This window comes from Olea europaea, chromosome 10 (assembly GCF_002742605.1).
Source record: "Olea europaea var. sylvestris chromosome 10, O_europaea_v1, whole genome shotgun sequence".
Lineage (NCBI taxonomy): Eukaryota > Viridiplantae > Streptophyta > Magnoliopsida > Lamiales > Oleaceae > Olea > Olea europaea.
In genome coordinates, this window is record NC_036246.1 from 30,762,400 (window position 1) to 30,784,934 (window position 22,535).

The 22,535-nt window shown below is 31.5% G+C and overlaps 1 protein-coding gene and 1 pseudogene across 1 annotated transcript; both read left to right on the forward strand.

Moving 5' to 3' along the window:
- Positions 1 to 1,175: 1,175 nt before the first annotated feature.
- LOC111401802 (bidirectional sugar transporter N3-like) lies at positions 1,176 to 3,441 on the forward strand. Its single transcript, XM_023029709.1, has 6 exons — positions 1,176 to 1,480; positions 1,895 to 1,931; positions 2,013 to 2,220; positions 2,317 to 2,478; positions 2,579 to 2,698; positions 2,869 to 3,441. The coding sequence occupies exons 1-6, from the start codon at positions 1,435 to 1,437 to the stop codon at positions 3,160 to 3,162; spliced, it is 867 nt and encodes a 288-aa protein (XP_022885477.1). The 5' UTR covers positions 1,176 to 1,434; the 3' UTR covers positions 3,163 to 3,441.
- An 11,645-nt stretch (positions 3,442 to 15,086) lies between these two features.
- LOC111400526 lies at positions 15,087 to 17,775 on the forward strand (annotated as a pseudogene).
- The last annotated feature ends 4,760 nt before the right edge of the window (positions 17,776 to 22,535 follow it).

A 22,535-nucleotide genomic window follows, 5' to 3' on the forward strand; every position in this document is an offset into this window, starting at 1 on the left:
TTCCATGTCTTATTCAACCAGACCAGAAGCCTAAAAACATCAGACTCACGCATCCTTTTGGAGCCACAATAAGTGGAAATATATACACAATATCTATATATATAATATTGAATCATTTGGATTAGAATTTGGAAGAATTAGAAATAATTAGGAACTTTTCATGGACAAAAAGATATACATATGGAATCCACTGTATGCCCTTTCTTATTAATTTATATACATTCTTTTTTTCTACAAAGCATGAAATCTTAAGTAACAATTAAGGCCCCGTTTGGTACCCATTTTTTTTAAAATACATTTTTTTCTCTCTTCTTTTCAACCATACATTCTTCATTAAAATAATATTACACGTAAATAAAAAACTTTTCCTTATTTTTCAACCACATATTTTCCATCAATTTACTATTCCAAAATGTATTTTTACATAAAAAAAAAAAAAATGGTTACCAAACACAATTTAAATGAATGGTGGTGGTTAATTAACTAAAAATTACCAGATTTAGGTAGTTATACATCATTTTTCACTTTCTTTTCTTTGTCAATTAATTTTACCATAGAACATAAAAACATGCAAAATCTTGTGACACCAGACAAGAAAATATTTCGTTTTCTTATAATTCTCAATCTTAAATTTAGCCAGGAGGATTAAACTATGACATGTGACATGACAATTCTACCCCTCATGCATGAATTAATAATTATATTTAAAACCATTTTAAATTATCGGCTGACCTCATAAATTATGCTCTTCTTCTAGTTTCTCAGCACGGGCATTTATTGTACAGCAAAATTTAGTTTCATAAATTTAACATGAGAGGAACACTCAACTACCTAACACTATTTTGGATAGTTTTTGTTATTCAAGCTAGATTCATTGTTCAACTATAATGAGAATTTATAATGACCAATTTGACATTTAGTAAAACAAAGAGAAGAATTGTGATAACTTGCTACAAAAGCATTAGGTTGTGTTGAATCATTTAATTTAAAAGTTTAAGTTGTCAGAAATGATTGCGTTCATATCATTTAACTATAATTTTCAACACGTCCCTTCAAGTATAGTTTGAATTCATTGTTTTCCATCAAAAATTTAACACGTGCACAAATTTAATATGGTAGTTGAAAGACTTTAGCCCAAGATCTTTGCCTCGGAATCGATCCTTTTTAGATGGGAGGATCGTTGGTGCAATTTTTCCTTCAATTTCTATAACACCTGATAAAGGGCTCCCTCTCTTTATTAGAAATTATCTGTTTTCCTTTTTCTTTTCTTTTTTTTTTTTTCATTTTAAAAAATCTTGGCTCTCCATATATTAATCCACAAGTGTCCTATATTCTTTGTATATAAATAGGTACCATAATCATTCCTTATTGTCCATCAAAGTTCACATTGCTAATAATATTTCTTAAAGGTACTGTCAAATTTTCCCGACGGAGATGGCAGTTTTCTCTGGAGATTGGGTTCTTGCATTTGGTATACTTGGTAATGTCTACAATTCTTTAACCTTAATTACTTTTTTACATTTTCTTATGAAAAAGAATGATATTTAATTGTGTTCATTAATTCTTCACAGAATTGTGTTGGTCAAGATCCTCCTTGAAATGACATTCGTCACACTAGCTACTTTGTGTACTAGGAAATGGACTAATAAATTTATTGTTAATGGATTTAACAATCATCACATTCAATCATTAACATGTATGACAGAAAATGAATTACATGCAACTTCACTCAATAGTATTGAAATTTTTACTTATTGGATTATTTAGTATTTTTTGTGATAGTATATAACAACACACACATATATATTACCCAATTCAAATTTACATCCGATTATTACTTGCATAAAATGTATTACATAAATGCGTTATAATGATTTTTCCTGTGTTCTTGTAGGTAATATCATATCTTTCATGTTCTATCTTTCACCATTGTAAGTTTTAGTATTTTATTTAAGTTCTAAATGTGATTCGATTGAAAATATTTTTTGATTTTAATTTTTCAAATATTGCAGGCCTACTTTCTATCAAATTTATAAGAAAAAGTCAAGTGAAGGATTTCAATCACTTCCTTACGTAGTTGCTCTCTTCAGCTCCATGTTGTGGATATACTATGCATTTCTCAAGTCTGATAATACCACACTACTTATTACTATAAATTCTGTTGGATGTGTCATTGAAACTGCTTGCATTTGCTTCTACCTTTTCTATGCACCAAAGAAGGTAATAGTGAACTTTCTCGTCAAAAAATTTCGACGGTTGAAGAGATAACGAGTTTATATATTTAAATTATTTACTTGGATTTCTTTTGAAATGTAGATACATACTATAAAGTTAATTGTTCTGCTGATACTTTGTGGGTTTGGTCTGATCGTTTTCTCGAATCAACTTGTGGTGAAAGCTTCACACCGTGCTCATGTTGTTGGATGGATTTGTCTAGTATTTTCATTGTGTGTATTTGTCGCCCCTTTAGGCATTGTGGTAAGCATTATTATTATTATTATTTTTTTATTCATATTTCATTCCTAATTCCGGGCTATAAGTTTGAATAAATTTATTTGAAATTTTGATTTCTTTGCAGAGACAAGTTATACGAACCAAGAGCGTAGAATATATGCCATTTCTTCTATCATTTTTTCTCACAATTAGTGCTGTTACGTGGTTCTTTTATGGTCTGCTACTCAAAGACTATAACATCGCTGTAAGTTCGTAAAGACTATAACATCGCTGTAAGTTCGTACCAGCATTCCATTTTTTAGTCAAAACCAGACTTTTCCAGAATGGGTTTGGCATTTCCTCTCCCCTTTAAAGCAGGTAACGCGAAGTTCGTTAATTGTTCTAACAATATTTTATTTTACTTTGTCAATACAGATTCCAAATGTTCTAGGTTTCATCTTGGGTGTTCTTCAAATGGTGCTTTATGTTATGTACAAAAATGCAGACAGTACTGCCATGAATGATAAGCAAAAGCTTCCTGAAATACCACAGAAAATTATACTTTTGGAAGAAAACAAAATTCCAGAATTAACTGAGCAAATTATTAACATTGTAAAAATCAGTGCACTGTTAAATTCAGAAACAAATCCGGAGGTTTCACAGCCCAGTATTGATGGAATTGAAGAAGCTCATGAGCATCAAAATTTTCCCATGGAGATTGAAGTTTAATGTAAATTTCTGTGGATTCTCTAAGCCGCGGGGCCGGCGTAAATATTTTTTTTTTTTTGTTTTTAGTTTTGTTTGTCGTTCCATATATTAGTCTAAAGGGTTGTGCTATCTGCACAGACCCTTTTTGCACAGGGCCTGTATGCGTGGGTTCACCCTCATGTGTGCGCACCTGTACAAGCCGTGTGCAGGGACTTTTCCCCTAGTCTAAATAATGTATGCTGTCTTCTTTGTGGAGGCTTTGTGTGTTATTGGGTTATTAATTAAGTCGTGTTCAGTCTATTTTTGTTGTCAATCTTTATGATAATTGAAAGGGAACTATTTATCTGTAATTCATAGTATTAATTTCGTTATTATTATTGATTTGAAACTCACTTTGTGTTTTATTGATCAATTGAAAGTTATATTTACTTTAAAAACTTGTATCAGAGCCTCTAGTGGCTCGATTTCTTGTTGATTTTCAATCTTTATGAGTTGAAAATCGAAATTGTTGTGTTTGTACGTGTGTACTCTGTGCAATTGAGGCGCAATGCTAATTTTGCAATAAGGGCTTGAATCCTTAATTAAATTCACATATCTTATTGTTATGGACCATAGCTATGTCCGCTCTGGTAAATTAACTAAATCTTTAAATTACTGCAATAGTAGGTCATCGTGTATGGTGACCAATAAAATGGTGGCCTTGTCCGATGCTAGTATTTTGTGGGACTATTTACCTAAATTGTGATATTATTGTGTTTGTGGCTATATATTTATCATTGTTTAATTTTCATACTATTGCTGAGTTTTTTGTAATTAGAATTATTACATTTGATCTTATTCGTTCAAAATTTCCTTGAGACTAAGGTTTGAATCTCACAACAATATTGGGAATTTAGACCGATGTATAACTGTGATCTATAAGACATTCTCTGTGTGGTTGTATCTTTGAAGGTTGCTTATGTCCTACATATCTCATCTGTTAAAATGTCTACACATTGTTTGAACTTGGGTGTTTTTAACGGTAAAGTTGATTTTTCTATTTGGTAATAAAAAGATAAAAGGGATTTTAGTACAACAAAAACTTTTAAATGCCAGTAATAATTCTTTTACTGCAACTATGTCTAAGGATCAGAAAAATGAGTTTGAACAAAATTAAGAAAAAGACTAAACTTACTATTTTCAATTGAACAAAAGTTATCGAATTTGTCCAATGTAGAAACAGAAACCAAATTTCGTCCTAAAGTATGGTACTTCAAATGTTTATTTCAAATCCAAATAATAACTAGTCTTTAATAATATTCTAAAAGTCCATATAGCCCAAACTTTGACTAATTTGCCAACGTCCCACATAAATGAATCTTTCAGCATCAATTGGCTTTTGACAATTTATACAACCCCGCATAGACACACTTATATAAGTAGTTATACCAAAATTTATCCACCAAATGTGTATTGGTATTCAAACTACATTAACTACAGAAACAAACCAAAGTGAGAAGTGTACTTTCTTTACTCACTAAGCGTGGTATTTAGTACAACCTCTCTTTATATGTCCCAATTTATCAAAAAAGCAGCAACTAGATGATTTAACCTTTTCAAGTATTTGCTGTTTCTTTTGAACCGGACTGGATACAGATTTTTTTATTCTTTAACTTATCCTTAGAAGTATTTGCCAAGTGAGTACTTCGAATTCTCTCTTGTTTTAGACTTTCTTCTTTTCGCACATAATACGAAATGAGCTCATCAAGAGTCTAACTCTCCTTTTAACAATTGGAATTGACCTTAAATTAACCGAATTGCATAGGAAAAGAAATCAAAAACATATGCACAAACAAGTCATCAGACAGCTCATACTTTAATGCAGTTGGTTTTGAAGCAAAATGAGACACACCCATAATGTACTCCCGTATATTTTCTTTTGCCTTATACTTTAGTGAAACCAGCTTTGCTAGAATCATACTAGTTTTGGCCTTATCGTTTTTCACAAAGCGTTTTTGAAATATTTCTTTAAGAAATTTTATTGGCAGTTACCTTATTGGACACAGCGCCCCTAAATGTTACTAGAATTTTATGCATCATGATCATAAAACTTCTGCAAGAACAATCCCACTTATTCGAGTCACGTTTTATTAGCGGAACTCTTATTCGTAAAAGTAGCGGATTGTTTAGTTCTTAAAGCAAAGTCTAGATCCATGTGGCCAAAACTGACACACCCCGCCCCGTGTAACACTACTAGATCCGGACGTGGCATGCGCCGATGATAAATACCAACTAAAAGTCGAACCCACCATCAAGGCTACAATAAGTACATTATATCACTTTTTATACATCATTTTTCTAATAAAATTTCGGCATTATCTCCTCTGTAAATAGGACTAACCAACCTGTGATCAATTTCAAACAAATTTCAAAGCATAACATAACACAATAAAGATAAGCCGAAATCTCAACTTTTACCAAGAAATATAATAAAATGTACATAGGAATATAAAATACATAGTGAGCCCCATAACTATCTACGAGTGATACAAAATCACATCTAGATATGAACATGCATCACAAAACACTGACTACATGTTCTATGAAGTGAGTTATACTAACAAACTCTATCATGTGGCTCTGATTCCAAAATCAAGGCTCAACTCCAAAAGATGCCCAGATTCTCAACTGCTACCTAATAAGGAAAAACGTGAAAAAATATATGAGTTGATAGCTCAATGAATGGAGAAGCTCAAAATAAATATATTTTTTCATTTATACATTTTTATTGAAAATCAAATTCACATCATTTGATAATTCACAAGCTATCATCATGTAATTATAGTCAAAAAGTGAAATATTCACATAAGGTCATAAAATATCATCTTAAAATCATGATATAAACATCAGCTGATAACCATATTATACTCTCATCACATCAAACATGCTAAAAAATCCACAAAAAAATACCCTCTGACTCAAATATGTAATCCGCCCTCGGACTTAGAACTTTCGCCACGAGCCTTTGACCTCCTCCGTGAACGAAAGTCGGTCTCAAAGACCTCTCATAATCAATTATAGAATACAGCCAAAGTCCTTCTGTGAACTATATATATACAATCAAAATCAATGTCAGTTCAAGACCCTCCGTGTAGGATAGAACACGACCAAAACCCCTTTGTGAACTAGAAGAAGTATATAATCATGGGTACCTTTCTGGCTGATCTCAATATTACATGTCTCACATATCGAACAAATCCCAATATCACATGTCTTACATACCAAGTCATAAATGTGCTATGAATAATCTTTGAGATTCCACATAAATCATAATAAAAGACATTTCTATAATAATCATATAATCTAACACATAATTTCACATACTTTGATAATCTACTTAAATTATAAATATTTTAAAAATATTAATATTTTTCCACTCACAAAACTATATACGCCAAAATCAACTCGGTTGGTAAGCTTTCCCGATATCCGTATCGTCGCCTGAAATATGATATAATTTTTAAATCAATAATTAACTATTTTAAGAAATTTCATTAGTTAAATAGGCGATACTCAAACTTAATTATTTCACATTTAGACGATTTCTAAAATCTCTTTAATTATTAAAATTAATTTTTCTTTCATTTTATTCAATTTCCTAGTTAATTTTACTTAACCCTTTCAATAAAATTGAATTTAATCTAACAATCTAATAACTATAAAATTAAACATAACCTTTCAATAAGTAACTTTTTACTTACCTTTCAAAATTGAGGAATTCAAGCCTAATAGTTTAGAGCACTTAATTCCTAAAACGTTGGCGAATTTTTTCTATTTTTTTCCTTTCTTCTCTTCCTCTTTTCTTCTTCTTCTTCTTCCTTTTTTTTTTTTCCTTTCTCTTTTCTCTCTTCTTCTTTCTCTCTGGAGGGCGGCAGTGGGAAGAAAAAGAAGGTGGATGGCGGCAATGGGGTGGGGGTGAGGTGAGGGAAGAGATGAAGTTATTTTTTGGGATTATTTGCACTTTTAAAAGTTTGGGCCTATAGTTGCAATTTATTTTTTCATTTTCTTTTCTTTTCTTTTTTGTTTTATTTAAATAGGAGGGTATATTGGTCATTTTATGTCAAAAAATGGTGAAAAAGATGTACAGCGCAAATAAAGATGGAAATAGGGGCAAAAATGCCAAAAAATGAAAGGTATGGACGTTTTCCACAATAACCTCGAAAGGTAGAGACGTTTGGTACCAATTACCCATATTAATATTTAGTTTTTGGATAGAAATATTAACTTGTAAGTAGTAATCTTGGTGTAGTAATCAAATATTGACAATAAATCCAGTCAAACATCAAGTCTATCTTTGGACCAACTCAATGTTCATATAACAAAAACTTTACAATTGTCGAATATTTATTACCATAATTGTGCAAATAATTCTGTCAAATATTGACCTTCCTTTGAGCCGGCAAATATCCACTTGAATTACGTATACAAAATCTTCATATATTCCAAATAAATTAATTTAGGCGAGAATTATTACTTTGGTAATATGTTGCTTTAACTAATCTATTTTAGAAAATTAGTAATCCAAAATAACCTTTAAATACCAAGATTTGAAATTGATTATCTCTTTTTAGTTTTTTATTATTACTATTTTTATTAATTTTTTGGTTTTGAACTTAAAACCAGAAAAAAATTAAAAATTAAAAATATTAAAGACAGCAATTGGGCGCTGCACCGCCAAACAGAGAATCGGGCGCAACAGCGCCTAGCCACTCTGTCCCGAATCGCGATGCTATTTGTGTGCTACAATGTTGTGGTGCTACTATAATGCCGAAAAAAATTGCCTTATACCCATAATTTAGATATCTAAGATTTGAAATTTACATCCAAAAATTTTTTATTTCTATATAAAACCTAATTTTGAATTCCAGCCCTAAAATTCTTCCTTAAATAATTTTGAATTTCAAAATTTATGGCTAAAAATTCATATTGTAAATTAAAATATTTCAGAACTCAATATATGAATTTTAACCACAAAATTCTTCATTTAATCCTAATGGTTTAACATGGAGTCGGCTCTGATACCACTTGTTGATATTTTAAATCTTAATAATATGAAAATCTAATGACTTTATTGCCAAAATTCTCTATGTCAAATCACCAAGAAAATTAAATAATGCGAAACTTGCCTTAATTCTTTGAAAATGACTCTTTATTATTGGATATTGATTCTAGATCTTGACTCTTGAAAATCAACTTTGAATCCTTTCTTAATTGATTTCTTGCTTTCAATCTCAATTGCCTTGTTTGACTTTTTAATTCTTATTTTTGGTTTTCTTCTTGATCCATAATTTTGATTCTTGAATTCCTCCATCTTGATTCTTGATTGTAGATTATATGTTTTTTATTGTGGGTTTTGAATATTCCTCTTCCATATGCCTTCTCTCTAAATTTTTATGTTGATGGATTACACAAAGAATGAGAAGTTACATATGAATTAGAGATCATTACATTATATATTTTTTCCATATGTATTTCGCCCATTATGAAATACAGTTATAAAGAAATCCGATTTCTGAAAATATAATTCGGTCCACACTTTATTTAGATTCTCTAAGCCCAATTACGTTATTCTTTATTAGATTACTTTGATTTTTTGCTTAACTTTAAAATAATATTTATACACAATTAATTACATATGTTGGTCCATATGACAAATTAATAATTTCCCAACATAGTCAAATCTTTATATGCTTATTAATATTTTTATCTTTATTCGATATAGAATTCTAATTAATTGGGGACTAGCGGTGCAATTTTTCCTTCAATTAATATAAGACCTGAAAAAGTGATACGACCTGTCCCGAATTACCCTAATGGATCCGAAACGTGACGTACACCGATAATAGATGCTGACTAGATGTCAAATCTATACCAAAGCTGACATGAGTTATTTCAAAAAAATGCAACAAAATCAAATGCTTATATAAAATATAATGCAATGAGCCCAAAATATTTACTTCGTGCTTCATCAATATGAGTTATAATATTCAACATGTCGCGTGGCTCTTATTCTGAAATCATTAGGCTCTTCCAGCTAAAAAGAATCAATTTCCACTTGTAGGAAAAATCATGGAAAAATATATGAGTTGATAGCTTAGTGAGTGAAGAAGTTCAAAATAAATATACTTTTTCAATTTTACATTTCTATCGAAAATGGAGTTCATATCATTTAATAATTCACAAGCTACCATCATGTAATTATAGCCAAAAAGTGAAATATACACATAAGGTCATAAAATATCATCTCAAAATCATGATATAAACATCAGCTGATAACCATGCTATAATCTCATCACATCAAACATGCTAAAAAATTCACAAAAAATGTACCGTCTGACTGAAATATATAATCCGCTCCTCGGGTTAAGAACTTTCGCCACGGGCCTTTGACCCCTCCGTGAACGAAAGTCGGTCTTAAAGACCTCTCATGATGAATTCTAGAACACTGCTAAGGCCCCTCAGTGAACTATATGTATACGGTCGAGACCCTTTCATCCTCGGTCCAAGACCCCTCAGTGTAGTATAGAACACGACCAAGGCCCCTCAGTGAATTAAAAGAAATATATAATCACGGGTATTTTTCTAGTCGATCTCAAAATCATATCTCATATTCCAATTCACAGTATAACGTATACAATCTTTGAAATCCCACCTGTATCATAATAAAAGATATTTTCATAATAACCATGTAATTCGAATACATAATTGCATATAATTGCACACACTTTAACAATAAACTTAATTTATAAATATTTTAAAAATATTTATATTTTTCCACTCACAATACTATGTTCGTAAAATCAACCTGGTTGGTAAACTGTTCTGATGTCAGTATCATCGCCTGAAATATGATATAATTTTTAAATAATTAATTAATTATTTTAAATAATTTCAATAATTAAATAGGCAATATCCAAACTTAATCATTGCACGTTTAAGCGATTTCTACAGTCTCTTTAATCACTAAAACTAGTTTTTCTTTCACTTTACTAATTTCATAGTTTATTATGTTTAACCCCTTCAATAAAATTGAATTTAATATAACAATCTAACAACTATAAAATCAAATATAACTTGACAATAAGTAACATTTTACCTACCTTTCAAAATTAAGGAATTCAAACCTAATAATGTAGATCACTTAATTCCTAACACATTGGCAAAAAATTTCTATTTTTTTCTTCTTCTTCCCTTTTTTTTTTCCCTTTCTCCTTTCTCTTTTCTCTCTTCTCTTTCCCGTTTTCTCTCTCACTATCTGTATTAAGAAAATAGGTTGTGATTGGCATGGAATTGGATTGATATAAAAGTCAATCCAATTCCACCGCCTAACCTTATATATATATATATATATATATATACATTGTCTCTCTCTCTTTTTTTTAAAAAAAATTAAGGCATTACAAAACTCACCCCCTTAAAAGAATTTCGTCCTCGAAATTCAATTAATTAAGTACAAAAAAAAAAGCTGTGGATTTTGAGAACACATCTGCTCTTCACTTTCCATAGTGCCTCTTCTATTCAATGATTTCTCCAATGAGCTTTTAGTCCCAAACTTTAATCCTTCTCATCATAGTTTTAATAACTTCCAAAGAACCAATATATGGTATTCTCATCTTTTCTTTTTTCTTTTTTTTCCAAATCTTAGGAAAACTTAATTATTTTCCAATTTGAAGTTCAAGATACTATTCGTATTCTCCAAAACTCCGTCTAACGTCTTGATTTGAACAATACTCTAATCAAATCTTCTTCTTCTTTTTTTTCATAACAATGGTTACGTACAAAAACCGAATAGCATTCTTTCATCAATTTCATCACAATAAATACATCCTTAGAATATTTCAATATCATATATACCTTTAGTTATCGTCATTTGTGTCTAGTTCTTATATGTCAATTCCATGAAAAATAGATAATTATCCAAGTCCTCTTTAATTAAGAAACTAGTTGATAACCTCTCTTTTGAACTTGTATTCATAATGTCTGAATTATATCAAAAGAAAATGCATAGCGTAATTTAATTAAATAACTTCTTACAACTAACTAAAGATAAATACTCCAATTCCACCATGGAATTAAAAATATTGTCTAAATATAATTTTGTAAGTCTATCCTATGAACTTACTATATCATTTAAAAAGAATCTTGTAACCTTTATCAATCTATTCACAAGGATTTAAATACTATTTTGTCTCCATTCCGTGTATTTGAAATCCCAAAAAAAAAAAAAAAACTTTAAGGGTAACTACCTCTATTCTAAATTAACAATATCTCCAAAAATTCAATTGTTCATGATTTTCTAAAATTCTAGTTATCCCCAACAAAACAATTGAGATAGTTCAATATGGTGTTCTTTTCCTTTAATTCTATATCACCCAATGATAATATATACACAATTTCCATTTCCACCATTTCGAATAAAATATACCTTAAAGTCTGATGATTGATAACTATTGATATTTCACGCAGTGTGATGAAAAAATCCCAATATAACCAACTCCAAATCATATTTTAATCATGCCTCTTCAACAATCTACAGTATCATCCATAATTTATAAGTTTATTTCAGAATATTTTCTAAACCTTAACATAAATCATTTGTGAATCAATCACTTATCATCTTTAGATATAAGAGCAAACATTTCCTCAAAATTTCCTGATAGCAAAACTTTTAACATTTCTATATTCATATAAATTTTGTTCTTTCTTTCTATGAAGAGATAATAATAACATTTAATCATGAAAATATATATTTTTATTCCATAAATGGGTCGTTGATCTATCATCAATACATAATCATTCTTGTATATCGCATAAAGACCTTGAATTGAGATAATGTAGCCTAAAGATACTATTTCACAATGCGTAAAATCTATATTTGATGATCATCTTAAACTTTAGAAATATCCAAATTCAACATGTCCTACTTATATTCCTTAAGAAATATATTTTGATGAAAATGAAATACTTTGTCCATGATCCATACAATTGAAAATAGCCTAAAAATTACACACTAAAATTTCAATAAATTCATCTTAACCTCAAAATTTAACTCAACGCTTCCAAATTGTATGGAATGTAACACAATAATCCAACGAATGTTCTTAACGAAATTAATTAACTTAACAACCCAAATTTATCATCACATTATTTTGCTATAGAACAACCATTATATTCATTTACATGCTATTCGCCATATCATGTTATGATCATGTAATCTTGGCATTTATCATCATATCGTATGACTTAAAATATTTAATTATGTCAATTTTCCTTAATATCACAAGATAATAACTTTCATATTTATCACGTGAACATTTAACACATCAATATACCGCATGTTAATTTCCCAATCTCAATAAATTTCAACTCTACCATTCTCTAATTTTTCTCTTTTTTTTTTTTTTTTCCACATAACATACCTAAATGCACATATTCATTTAATTCATTTTTTAAAGCTACAAGTCACCCCTAATAGGTAATTATTATGAAGTTCATCCTTATTATTCTCACATTCCTTATAATCAAATAACACATAAATAATCAAAATAATTGAAATTACCATTAATTTTCTCGATGCCTAAAATACACGATAAAGAATTGTTATCTAACAATCTGCAAATTATCATTTTGTCTTCCACAATTTCTTATCATATAGCATAAATATACACTATTATGATTTATAATATCCTCCCATATAAGTGGCTATAAATCACCACAAAATTTTTATAACACTAATGACCATTTGGCTTAAAAAATAATTTAAAATTCCTCACTGATTATCACCAATCACACATCATATCATTTCCTTATATTTATCGTGCAAGCTATCACTAAAAATTTTCCTATATATACATAATAAAAAATCATGTAGTTCTACAAATAAATTGATAATTAAGTGTTTATACCATCTATTACTTTGAATGTCTATACATAAACAACCTGTAAAATCGTTAAAATCTGTTCAACTCTTAATAGGTTAAATACACCACAATTTCAATCCAACAACTAATAACACTTTCAATCCATCGGATCATTGCAACTATCATACTTACATACTAGTCTTTCCTGAATCTGTTAAAAAAATATTTCTATCATTTTTGGTTTTATGCATTTGAGTTAGAGAGCCTATGATTTCTGCCACCACGACATGTGATCATATCCATTGAACATGCATGAACCATAAAAATTTTCGAAACCATGCTTTGATACCACTTTGACGCGACCCATCCCGAATCACCCTAGTGGACACGAAACGTAACGTGCGCCGATGATAGATGCTGACTACATGTCAAATCTATCACCTAAGTTGACTATGAGTTATTTAAAAAAAAATGCAACATAATCAAATGCTTATATAAAATATAATGCGATGGGCCTAAAATATTTACTTTGTACTTCATCAATATGAGTTATAATATTCAACATGTCGCGTGGCTCTTATTCTGAAATCATTAGGCTCTTCCATCTAAAAAGAATCAATTTCCACTTGTAGGAAAAATCATGGAAAAATATATGAGTTGATAGCTTAGTGAGTGAAGAAGTTCAAAATAAATATACTTTTTCAATTTTACATTTCTATCGAAAATGGAGTTCATATCATTTAATAATTCACAAGCTACCATCATGTAATTATCGCCAAAAAGTGAAATATACACATAAGGTCATAAAATATCATCTCAAAATCATGATATAAACATGAGCTGATAACCATGCTATAATCTCATTATATCAAATGTGCTGAAAAATCCACCAAAAATGTACCCTTTGACTGAAATATATAATCCGCTCCTTGGGCTAAGAACTTTCGCCACGGGCTTTTGGCCCCTCCGTGAACGAAAGTCGGTCTCAAAGACCTCTCATGATCAATTATAGAACACGGTCAATGCCCCTCAGTGAACTATATGTACACAGTCGAGATCCCTTCATCCCCGATCCAAGACCACTCAGTATAATATAGAACATGGCCAAGGTCCTTCGGTGAACTAGAAGAAATATATAATCATGGGTACTTTTCTGGTCGATCTCAAAATCATATCTCATATTCCAATTCACAATGTAACGTATACAATCTTTGAAATCCCACATGTATCATAATAAAAGATATTTCTATAATAACCATGTAATTCGAATACATAATTGCATATAATTGCACACACTTTAACAATAAACTTAATTTATAAATATTTTAAAAATATTTATATTTTTCCACTAACAATACTATGTTCGCAAAGTCAACCCGATTGGTAAGCTGTTCTAATGTCAGTATCGTCGTCTGAAATATGATATAATTTTTAAATAAACAATTAATTATTTTAAATAATTTCAATAATTAAATAGGCGATACCCGAACTTAATCATTTCACGTTTAAGCGATTTCTATAGTCTCTTTAATCACTAAAACTAGTTTTTCTTTTACTTTACTTAATTTCATAGTTTATTGTACTTAACCCCTTCAATAGAATTGAATTTAATATAACAATCTAACAACTCTAAAATCAAACATAAGTTGACAATAAGTAACTTTTTACTTACCTTTCAAAGTTGAGGAAGTCAAGTCTAATAATGTAGACCACTTAATTCCTAACACGTTGGCAAAAAAATTCTATTTTTTTTTTCTTCTTCTTCCTTTTTTTTTTTTTTTTAATTAAGGTATTACAAAAAGGACTCCTCATCTTTATTAGAAATTATCTGTTATTTTTTATTTAAATAAATCTTGCTTCTTCCTTTTTTTTTTAATTAAGGTATCACAAAAAGGACTCCACATCTTTATTAGAAATTATCTGCTATTTTTTATTTAAATAAATCTTGCTAACTTCTATATTAATACTTAAGTGTCCCATATTTTTTTCTATATAAATAGGTACCGTAACCATTCGTCAATGTCCATCAGAGTTCTGAATGCTAATAATATATCTTAAATCAAGATTTGGTGAAGGGAGATGGCAGGTTTCTCTGGAGAGTGGATTCTTGCATTCGGTCTACTTGGTAAAACCCAGTTTTCTTTTAAACTGAATTACTTTTCACGTCCATATTTATATATATGGAAAATATGTACTGATTAATTGAGTTTCTTAAGCCCTTGTTTGATTTCCATTGTTCTAAAAATTCAGTTTTTCAAAATTCATTTTCAACTTTACATTCTTCAATAAATTATATTACACGTAAATTCAAAACTTTTCTTTAATTTTTAACCACACATACTCCATCAATTTATTATTCAAAATGCATAATTTCCCCCAAAATGAAGATCAAATAAGGGTTAAATGTCTTTTTCTTTTGTTGGTCAAAATCCTCCTTGAAATGACACGAGTATCACTACTTTGTGTACTAGGAAATGGACTATTAAATTTATTGTGGATGGATTTGGCAATCATCATATTCAATCATTCACATGCACCACAACAAAATCAACTACATGCAACTTCACATAATCTTTACTTTGAAACTTATTGGTTCAATAATTTATGCCCTCCCGATTTATTTATTATAGTGACTAGTAATGTCCAATAGTATATAATAAATATGTTGTTTAGATATTAAGAGCTTGTTTGGTACAATTTAAAAGTTAATTAAAATAAATTTTTTGACCGTTATTTCACTATTCCAACTGTCATTTTTAAATTCTTCCCTCACAAGTAGAGCTCACTTTATCTTTAACGGTCAAAAAATCAATTATTAAAATCTCAACCAAACAAACACTAACGATAATATTACAATTTAAAGAAAATTGTATTATACATACTGCACAACTGATATGTATTTTTGCTACATGACTCAAATTCAAGTATGGTCGTTATTTAAAAAATAAACATTATAACAAATTTTTTGGGTGCTTTCTAGGTAATATCATATCCTTCATGGTCTATCTTTCCCCATTGTAAGTTTCATTATTTTATTCAAGTTAAAAATGTTTTTGATTAAAATATTATTTCAACTTCAATTATTAACTATACGGTCTTCATTATTAATTAATGCAGGCCAACTTTTTATCAAATCTACAAGAAAAAATCAAGTGAAGGGTTCCAATCGGTTCCTTATGTAGTTGCTGTCTTCAGTTACATGCTATGGATATATCATGCATTTCTCAAGTCTGACAATACCACACTTGTTATTACCATAAATACCATCGGATGTTTCATTGAAATTATATACATGTGCTTCTACCTCTTCTATACCCCAAAGAAGGTATCAGACTTCTTATTGATGCCCTGTTTGGTTCACATTCTTTCAAAAAAAAAAAATATATTTTTAAACAGTGATTCGATATTATTTTAACAACACTTTTTTCGATAAAATGATATTACATACAAATTCAAATTTTTTTGTCTAAAAGTTTAAATGGCTAAAGACATCATAAGTTTATATATTTGGATTATGTTCTTATCACGCCCCTTGTGCATCTCACAATGCACAAATGAATGATGATTTAAACAAAAGACAAGTATATTGTATATTAAGGCTTGGAATCCTATCTTAAAATGTTAATTTTATTAAGAGGATTAGCCAAAACTCTAATAAATCGATATATCTTTTCATCTTCATTCGATGTGAGATTTATTCCTTAACATCCTGCTACAAGACGGTGACTCATTTCAATAGACCAATCTTGAAATTCATGTACTCATTTTTTAAGTTTGAATCTGATCGAATTGCTTGTTAGAACTTAATGTGTTCTGATACTATGTTAAATCTTGGACTTCCATCTTAAAATGTCGAAGTTATTAAGAAATTGAGTTCAAACACTTATAAGTTGGTCTAAATTTTTCATCTTTATTTGACGTGGAATTTTATATATTTGAATTATTTTCTCCTATGTTAAAAAGTAAATCCATATATAATGTTGTTGACCAGTTGATTTCTTGGCTTATTTGAATATTGGTGCAAGCTATAAAGTTAGTTGTCGTACTGACAGTATTTGGGTTTGGTCTGATCGTTCTCTCAAATCTTGTCGTGAAAGCTACACGACGTGCACGTGTTGGATGAATTTGTCTAGTATTTTCACTGTGTAATTATTGCCCCACTGGGCATTGTGGTAAGCACAGAAAAAGAAAGTAGAAAATCAATTAATTTTGAGCATCAAGTTCTGTGTCTTTTATTTTTTTGTTTCTTTTATATATTGTCTTTGCAGAGAAAAATTATACGAACAAAGAGCGTCGAGTATATGCCGTTTCTTCTATCATTTTTCCTTACAATTAGCTGTTATGTGGTTCTTCTATGGTCTACTACTTAAGGATTACAGCATTGCGGTAAGTTATTAAATGCGCTCTTGTTTTTGCGATTAAAAAGTGGCATTTCATCTGCCTATTAAAGCACGCCTCTTACACGACCGGTTCGTTAAATTACTTCGCCTGTACATATTCCAAATATTCTAGGCATCAGCTTCGGGGTTCTTCTGATGGTGCTCTATGCAGACAAGGGTGACCCAAAAAATATAAAAAAAGGCTTCCTGAAATACCAAATGAGACTATAATTTTGGAAGAACACAAAATTCCAGAATTAACTGAGGAAATTATTGACATTGCGAACATCAGTGCAAAGTTAAATTCAGAGAAAATTCCAGTGGTTTCACAGTCAATTAATGATGGAACCTGTTGAATAATCGACCTCCGATGGTGGATTTTTCAGGCTCAGTTTCATCAATCTCAACCTTATTAAACACACCCAATAATGGTTCCAACCCAAACAACGATTCTTACTTTGATTGCTCAAATCAATGTGTTCACAAAGAATACAATATGATGGCTGCAATGAATCGCCAAGAATAGAGGAAGACGGATTCAATTTTAAGGTTCAAGAGAGAAAACAAGAGAAAATGTCGGCTGCCTCTTTTCATTTGCACACACACGCGGCTTATTCAACAATGAGGCCAATATATAGGTTTAGGGTGTAATAATATAGTGGGCTCATGGACCAACTAATAGTTAAAGGGGGCGGAATACAAATTGAGCTATCCAAGAAGTAAGTGGGCCGTGAGCAACATTAACTATATGAAGTTGCTTCAAATAACTCTCAAGTTGTTTTTCGGGTTGAGCCAATCAAATAGTGTGTTAATAAATATTTCAATCATCGACCGAAACCTATGAAATCTAATCCGACTATCCAACACTGTTTAACATCATCGCCCGGGATTATTGGGTATCAAAAATCCAACAATCTCCACCTTGATGCCCAATAATCTGCAAGTAACAAAAACACAAAGTTTAAACTTGCACAATCAAGGTAATCCAATAAAATTGGTATCTCAGACCTTACCTCGTGTTTCGAACCGAAACACACACCATACCTGCTTCATTACTCACCGGGGCTAAAGTCCAAAAAACACTCAGGTAGAAACAAGTACTTACAGTGAACAACTAATCATGCGATAAATAAATTATATTGGATACCTCACACAGATCTTTTCAAATTCACGTTCACACAGAACCACCGATTAACACCAAGTCAATCAGCATACGATCAAACACATATGCAAAACATGCATAAATGACCTTACGAAAGATCTCACTACACTTATCCTATCTCATTTCGTGTTACTCCCACCTCGAGAACACATACCTCTTCTCATCGCCCACCATGCTCATTAAATAAATCACACAACTCATGTCAAAATGGCAAGTCACAATAGATCCTAAGTTCAAGGATAATCCTCTATCATCACATCACTTCTCCTAACCTACGTGGATAATGGGACTCCACCTTGCAAAAGTGATAGAAGTGCCTCTCTCGCACTCCACTTGTACATGGTCTCTTTCACAGATAAATGATTCTACACATTTGATCACATCTCCACTCGTGATCCAAATGTCACACTCCACATCCCCCGGTACAAATCACCATGTACCCCTAGGCATCTATACTCCACCTTACCAAAAGATATCTAACACACTGCTAATGCATCCTAATCCACTATGCATGCAAACGATCAAACCAAGTAATCACATTACCTCAAATTCATGCAAACACACATATCAAACAAATTGAAATGCAACATATAATCATGCAACAAATTAGACAATCACACACATGCTGAAAGGATCACACACAGATGCATATGCAATGACTGGGTTTACTCTCTCGATAAACCTCACTGGGGTCATAACTCGACCCCTCAACCACATTCGTCTCACCTCTCACATAACCCTTCTGCTTATTCTTCTTCTTGGGACAATCCCTAATAAAGTGTCCAGACTTACCACAACTATAACATCGTCTACCACTAGACTTGTCCCGTCCCTTGCCCTTCATCTTACCACCTTCATTACTCGAATTACCACTATTTTGAGCTCTACCCAAATTTATTTTCTTAAACTTCATTCCACTCCTTATCATGTGTAACTCACCACTCCTCTTATCTTTATTTTTAGCCTTCATTTCCGTCTTCTTACTTCTAAGCGAGTCTACGACAATCTTGGGAGTCAATGTATACCTACCATACTTAATGGCATTTTTAACTTCCTTATATGACTCAGGCATAGAATTAAGCAAGATTATAGTCTTGTAGGTTTCAGATATGGTTTCTTCACAATTAACAATATCTTGGACAAGTTTATTGAAAACATCTAAATTGTCATCAAGATCCTTTAAAGGATCCATTTTAAAACTGAAGAAACGCTCAAAAAGATAAAGTTTATTGGGAGTGAATTTAAACAAATATAGATCTTCCAACTTTTTCCAAAAATCTTTTGTGGTTTTCAGTTTTCCTACTTTTCTCAAAATAGTGTCAGACAGATATAAAATGATTGAGGTATAAGCAAGCTCATCGACTTCTTCTTTTTGTTCTTTTGAAAAATTAGTTGGAAAATTACCTTCAATGGCTTTTGAAATCTTTTGTTGGACTAAAATGCCCTTCATTTTTTGTTGCCAAATTGAAAAATCACCTTTTCCATTAAAAATACCAACTTTGAAATGCGAAGACATTTTTGAAAAACGAAGCAATCAATTGGGCAAATAGATCACACAAAGTAATTCTACGGCCGCAATATACACCGTTCTAGATTCCCAAGGTTTCGTAAGACTCGCGATCTTAGATCAAGGAAACGTTCGAATGGGTAAGGTCTAGGTATTCTAGCGGAAGTAACAAGACAGCGGAACTTACGATGCAACAAAATAGGTATATCCAATCAAACGAATTTTCACGACAATTTTAGCATAAAGCACAATACGCTAATTTATCCAAAAATAAGTACTCAATCGCAACAATTAAGAGCAAGTAATCCTAATTTCTAGCACAAGCAATGGTTGCCAAGCAATGACGATCACCAACCTATTGTCACCCCACACGGTGACGCGCTAATACTGAAATTAACTGGTTAAGCCAATTGACCAGAGCGGACGTGTCTGAGTCCGTATAATCGAGAGAGATGCGAATCTACTGCTTTAGGACCACCACTATTCGTCCTAAAGATTTAGCAAATATAATCATGCAGTCTGCCAAGAAATGTAGTTCGATTTCTAGGGGTAAAATCGTCCAACTTTTTTTGTGTAATCTGAAACAGAAAACTTCTAACACGAAAAATATTAGAAATAATGTGAGGAACAAACTGTCTGAAGACAGCTTTCCCAGAATCTGCTCCATGCGCCCACACGCGCTACCGCCGGAGAAGCCACGTGCCATGCCCTGCCATCGCGGGGCGTCGTAGCCTAGACGCGCCGGCCACCCAACACCGCCTCCACCTGCGAATCATGAATCCGGCCTCCATTTCACCAAAAGACGCCTAGATTGGCCGAAAATTGAAGTTGCAGATCCGATTTTTGGGAAAATTTTCTGGACAGTTTTATTTTTTGATTTCTGCCGATTTTCTGGTTGGATTTTGGCTGGAAATTCCACCCCAACCTCGCTCTGATACCAAATGTTGAATAATCGACCTCCGATGGTGGATTTTTCGGGCTCAGTTTCACCAATTTCAACCTTATTAAACACATCCAACAATGGCTCCAACCCAAACAACGATTCTTACTTCGATTGCTCAAATCAATGTGTTCACAAAGAACACAATATGGTGGCTGCAATGAATCACCAAGAATAGAGGAAGACAGATTCAATTTTAAGGCTTAAGAGAGAAAACAAGAGAAAACATCGGCGGGCTCTTTCCATTTGCACACACACGCGGCTTATTCAACAATGAGGCCAATATATAGGTTTAGGGTGTAATAATATAGTGGGCTCATGGACCAACTAATGGTTAAAGGGGGCGGAACACAAATTGAGTCATCCAAAAAGTAAATGGACCGTGAGCAACATTTACTATATTAAGTTGCTTCAAACGACTTTCAAGTTGTTTTTTCGGATTGACTCAATTAAATAGTGTGTTAATAAATATTTCAATCATCGATCGAAGCCTATGAAATCTAATCCGACTATCCGACAGTGTTTAACATCATCGCCCGGGATTATTGGATATCAAACCAACAGAACCAAACAAGTTCATGAACATCAGAATTTGCCCAAGGAAATTGAAGTCAAAATGTAAATTGAAGCTCGTGGTCCTTTCTATTTTTTTTTTCCTCTTTTGATTTTGTTTCTTGTTTAGTATGTATAATCTGAATAATGTGTGCTGGTTTGTTTTCTTCTCTTGTTTAGTTACGTTTTTATGAGTGAGAAAAACCTTCATTTATTTATTTATTATTTTATTTTTTTTAGAATGATGCATGGCAAGAATGAGCTCATGTTACTTAATTCGCGCAATTTATCATGGCCTATCATATAGATTTTGATCCGTGGCAACTTTAGAGGTTTCTTCTCGCCTTAGAAAACATCGGAAAAATAACAACTAGAGTACGAGTAGGGTTGAAAGAAGAAAAAGAATATGATAGAGGCTAGGTTGATGAATGAATAAGTACTACAATATGGCCGTGTTTGGTGGGGATTCAAATCAAATTTTTAGTAAATTTTGGGAAAAATTGCAGCAGAGGCTCCAAACCTTTAAAACATTAACAGACTTTTCCCAAACATTTAATTTGTTGCAATCGTCATCCCAAACCTTTCGAAATATTGTGATGGAGGCCCTTTTGGACATTTTAATCCAAATGTCTGTTAGTTGACTAAGTATTTTGACTCTAACCATATTTTTAATATTTTTGAAAGGGTAAAATAGTAACTTCTATTTATTACATTAAAATACCCCAAACCCAAACCCAAAATCAATTATCACCACCTCCACCTCCACCTCCACCTCCACCTCCACCTCCCCCTGATATGCAATGACCCGGAAAAGACTTCATATTTGCATATATATCATCGACTCAGCTTTGTCAAAACTTGGCGTTGCTTAAACAGAATCTTCATGCTTCTTTCTTTGAAAAAATCACTAATTTTTATTCTATCTATTGCATTTACACTGGCAATATAGATCTTC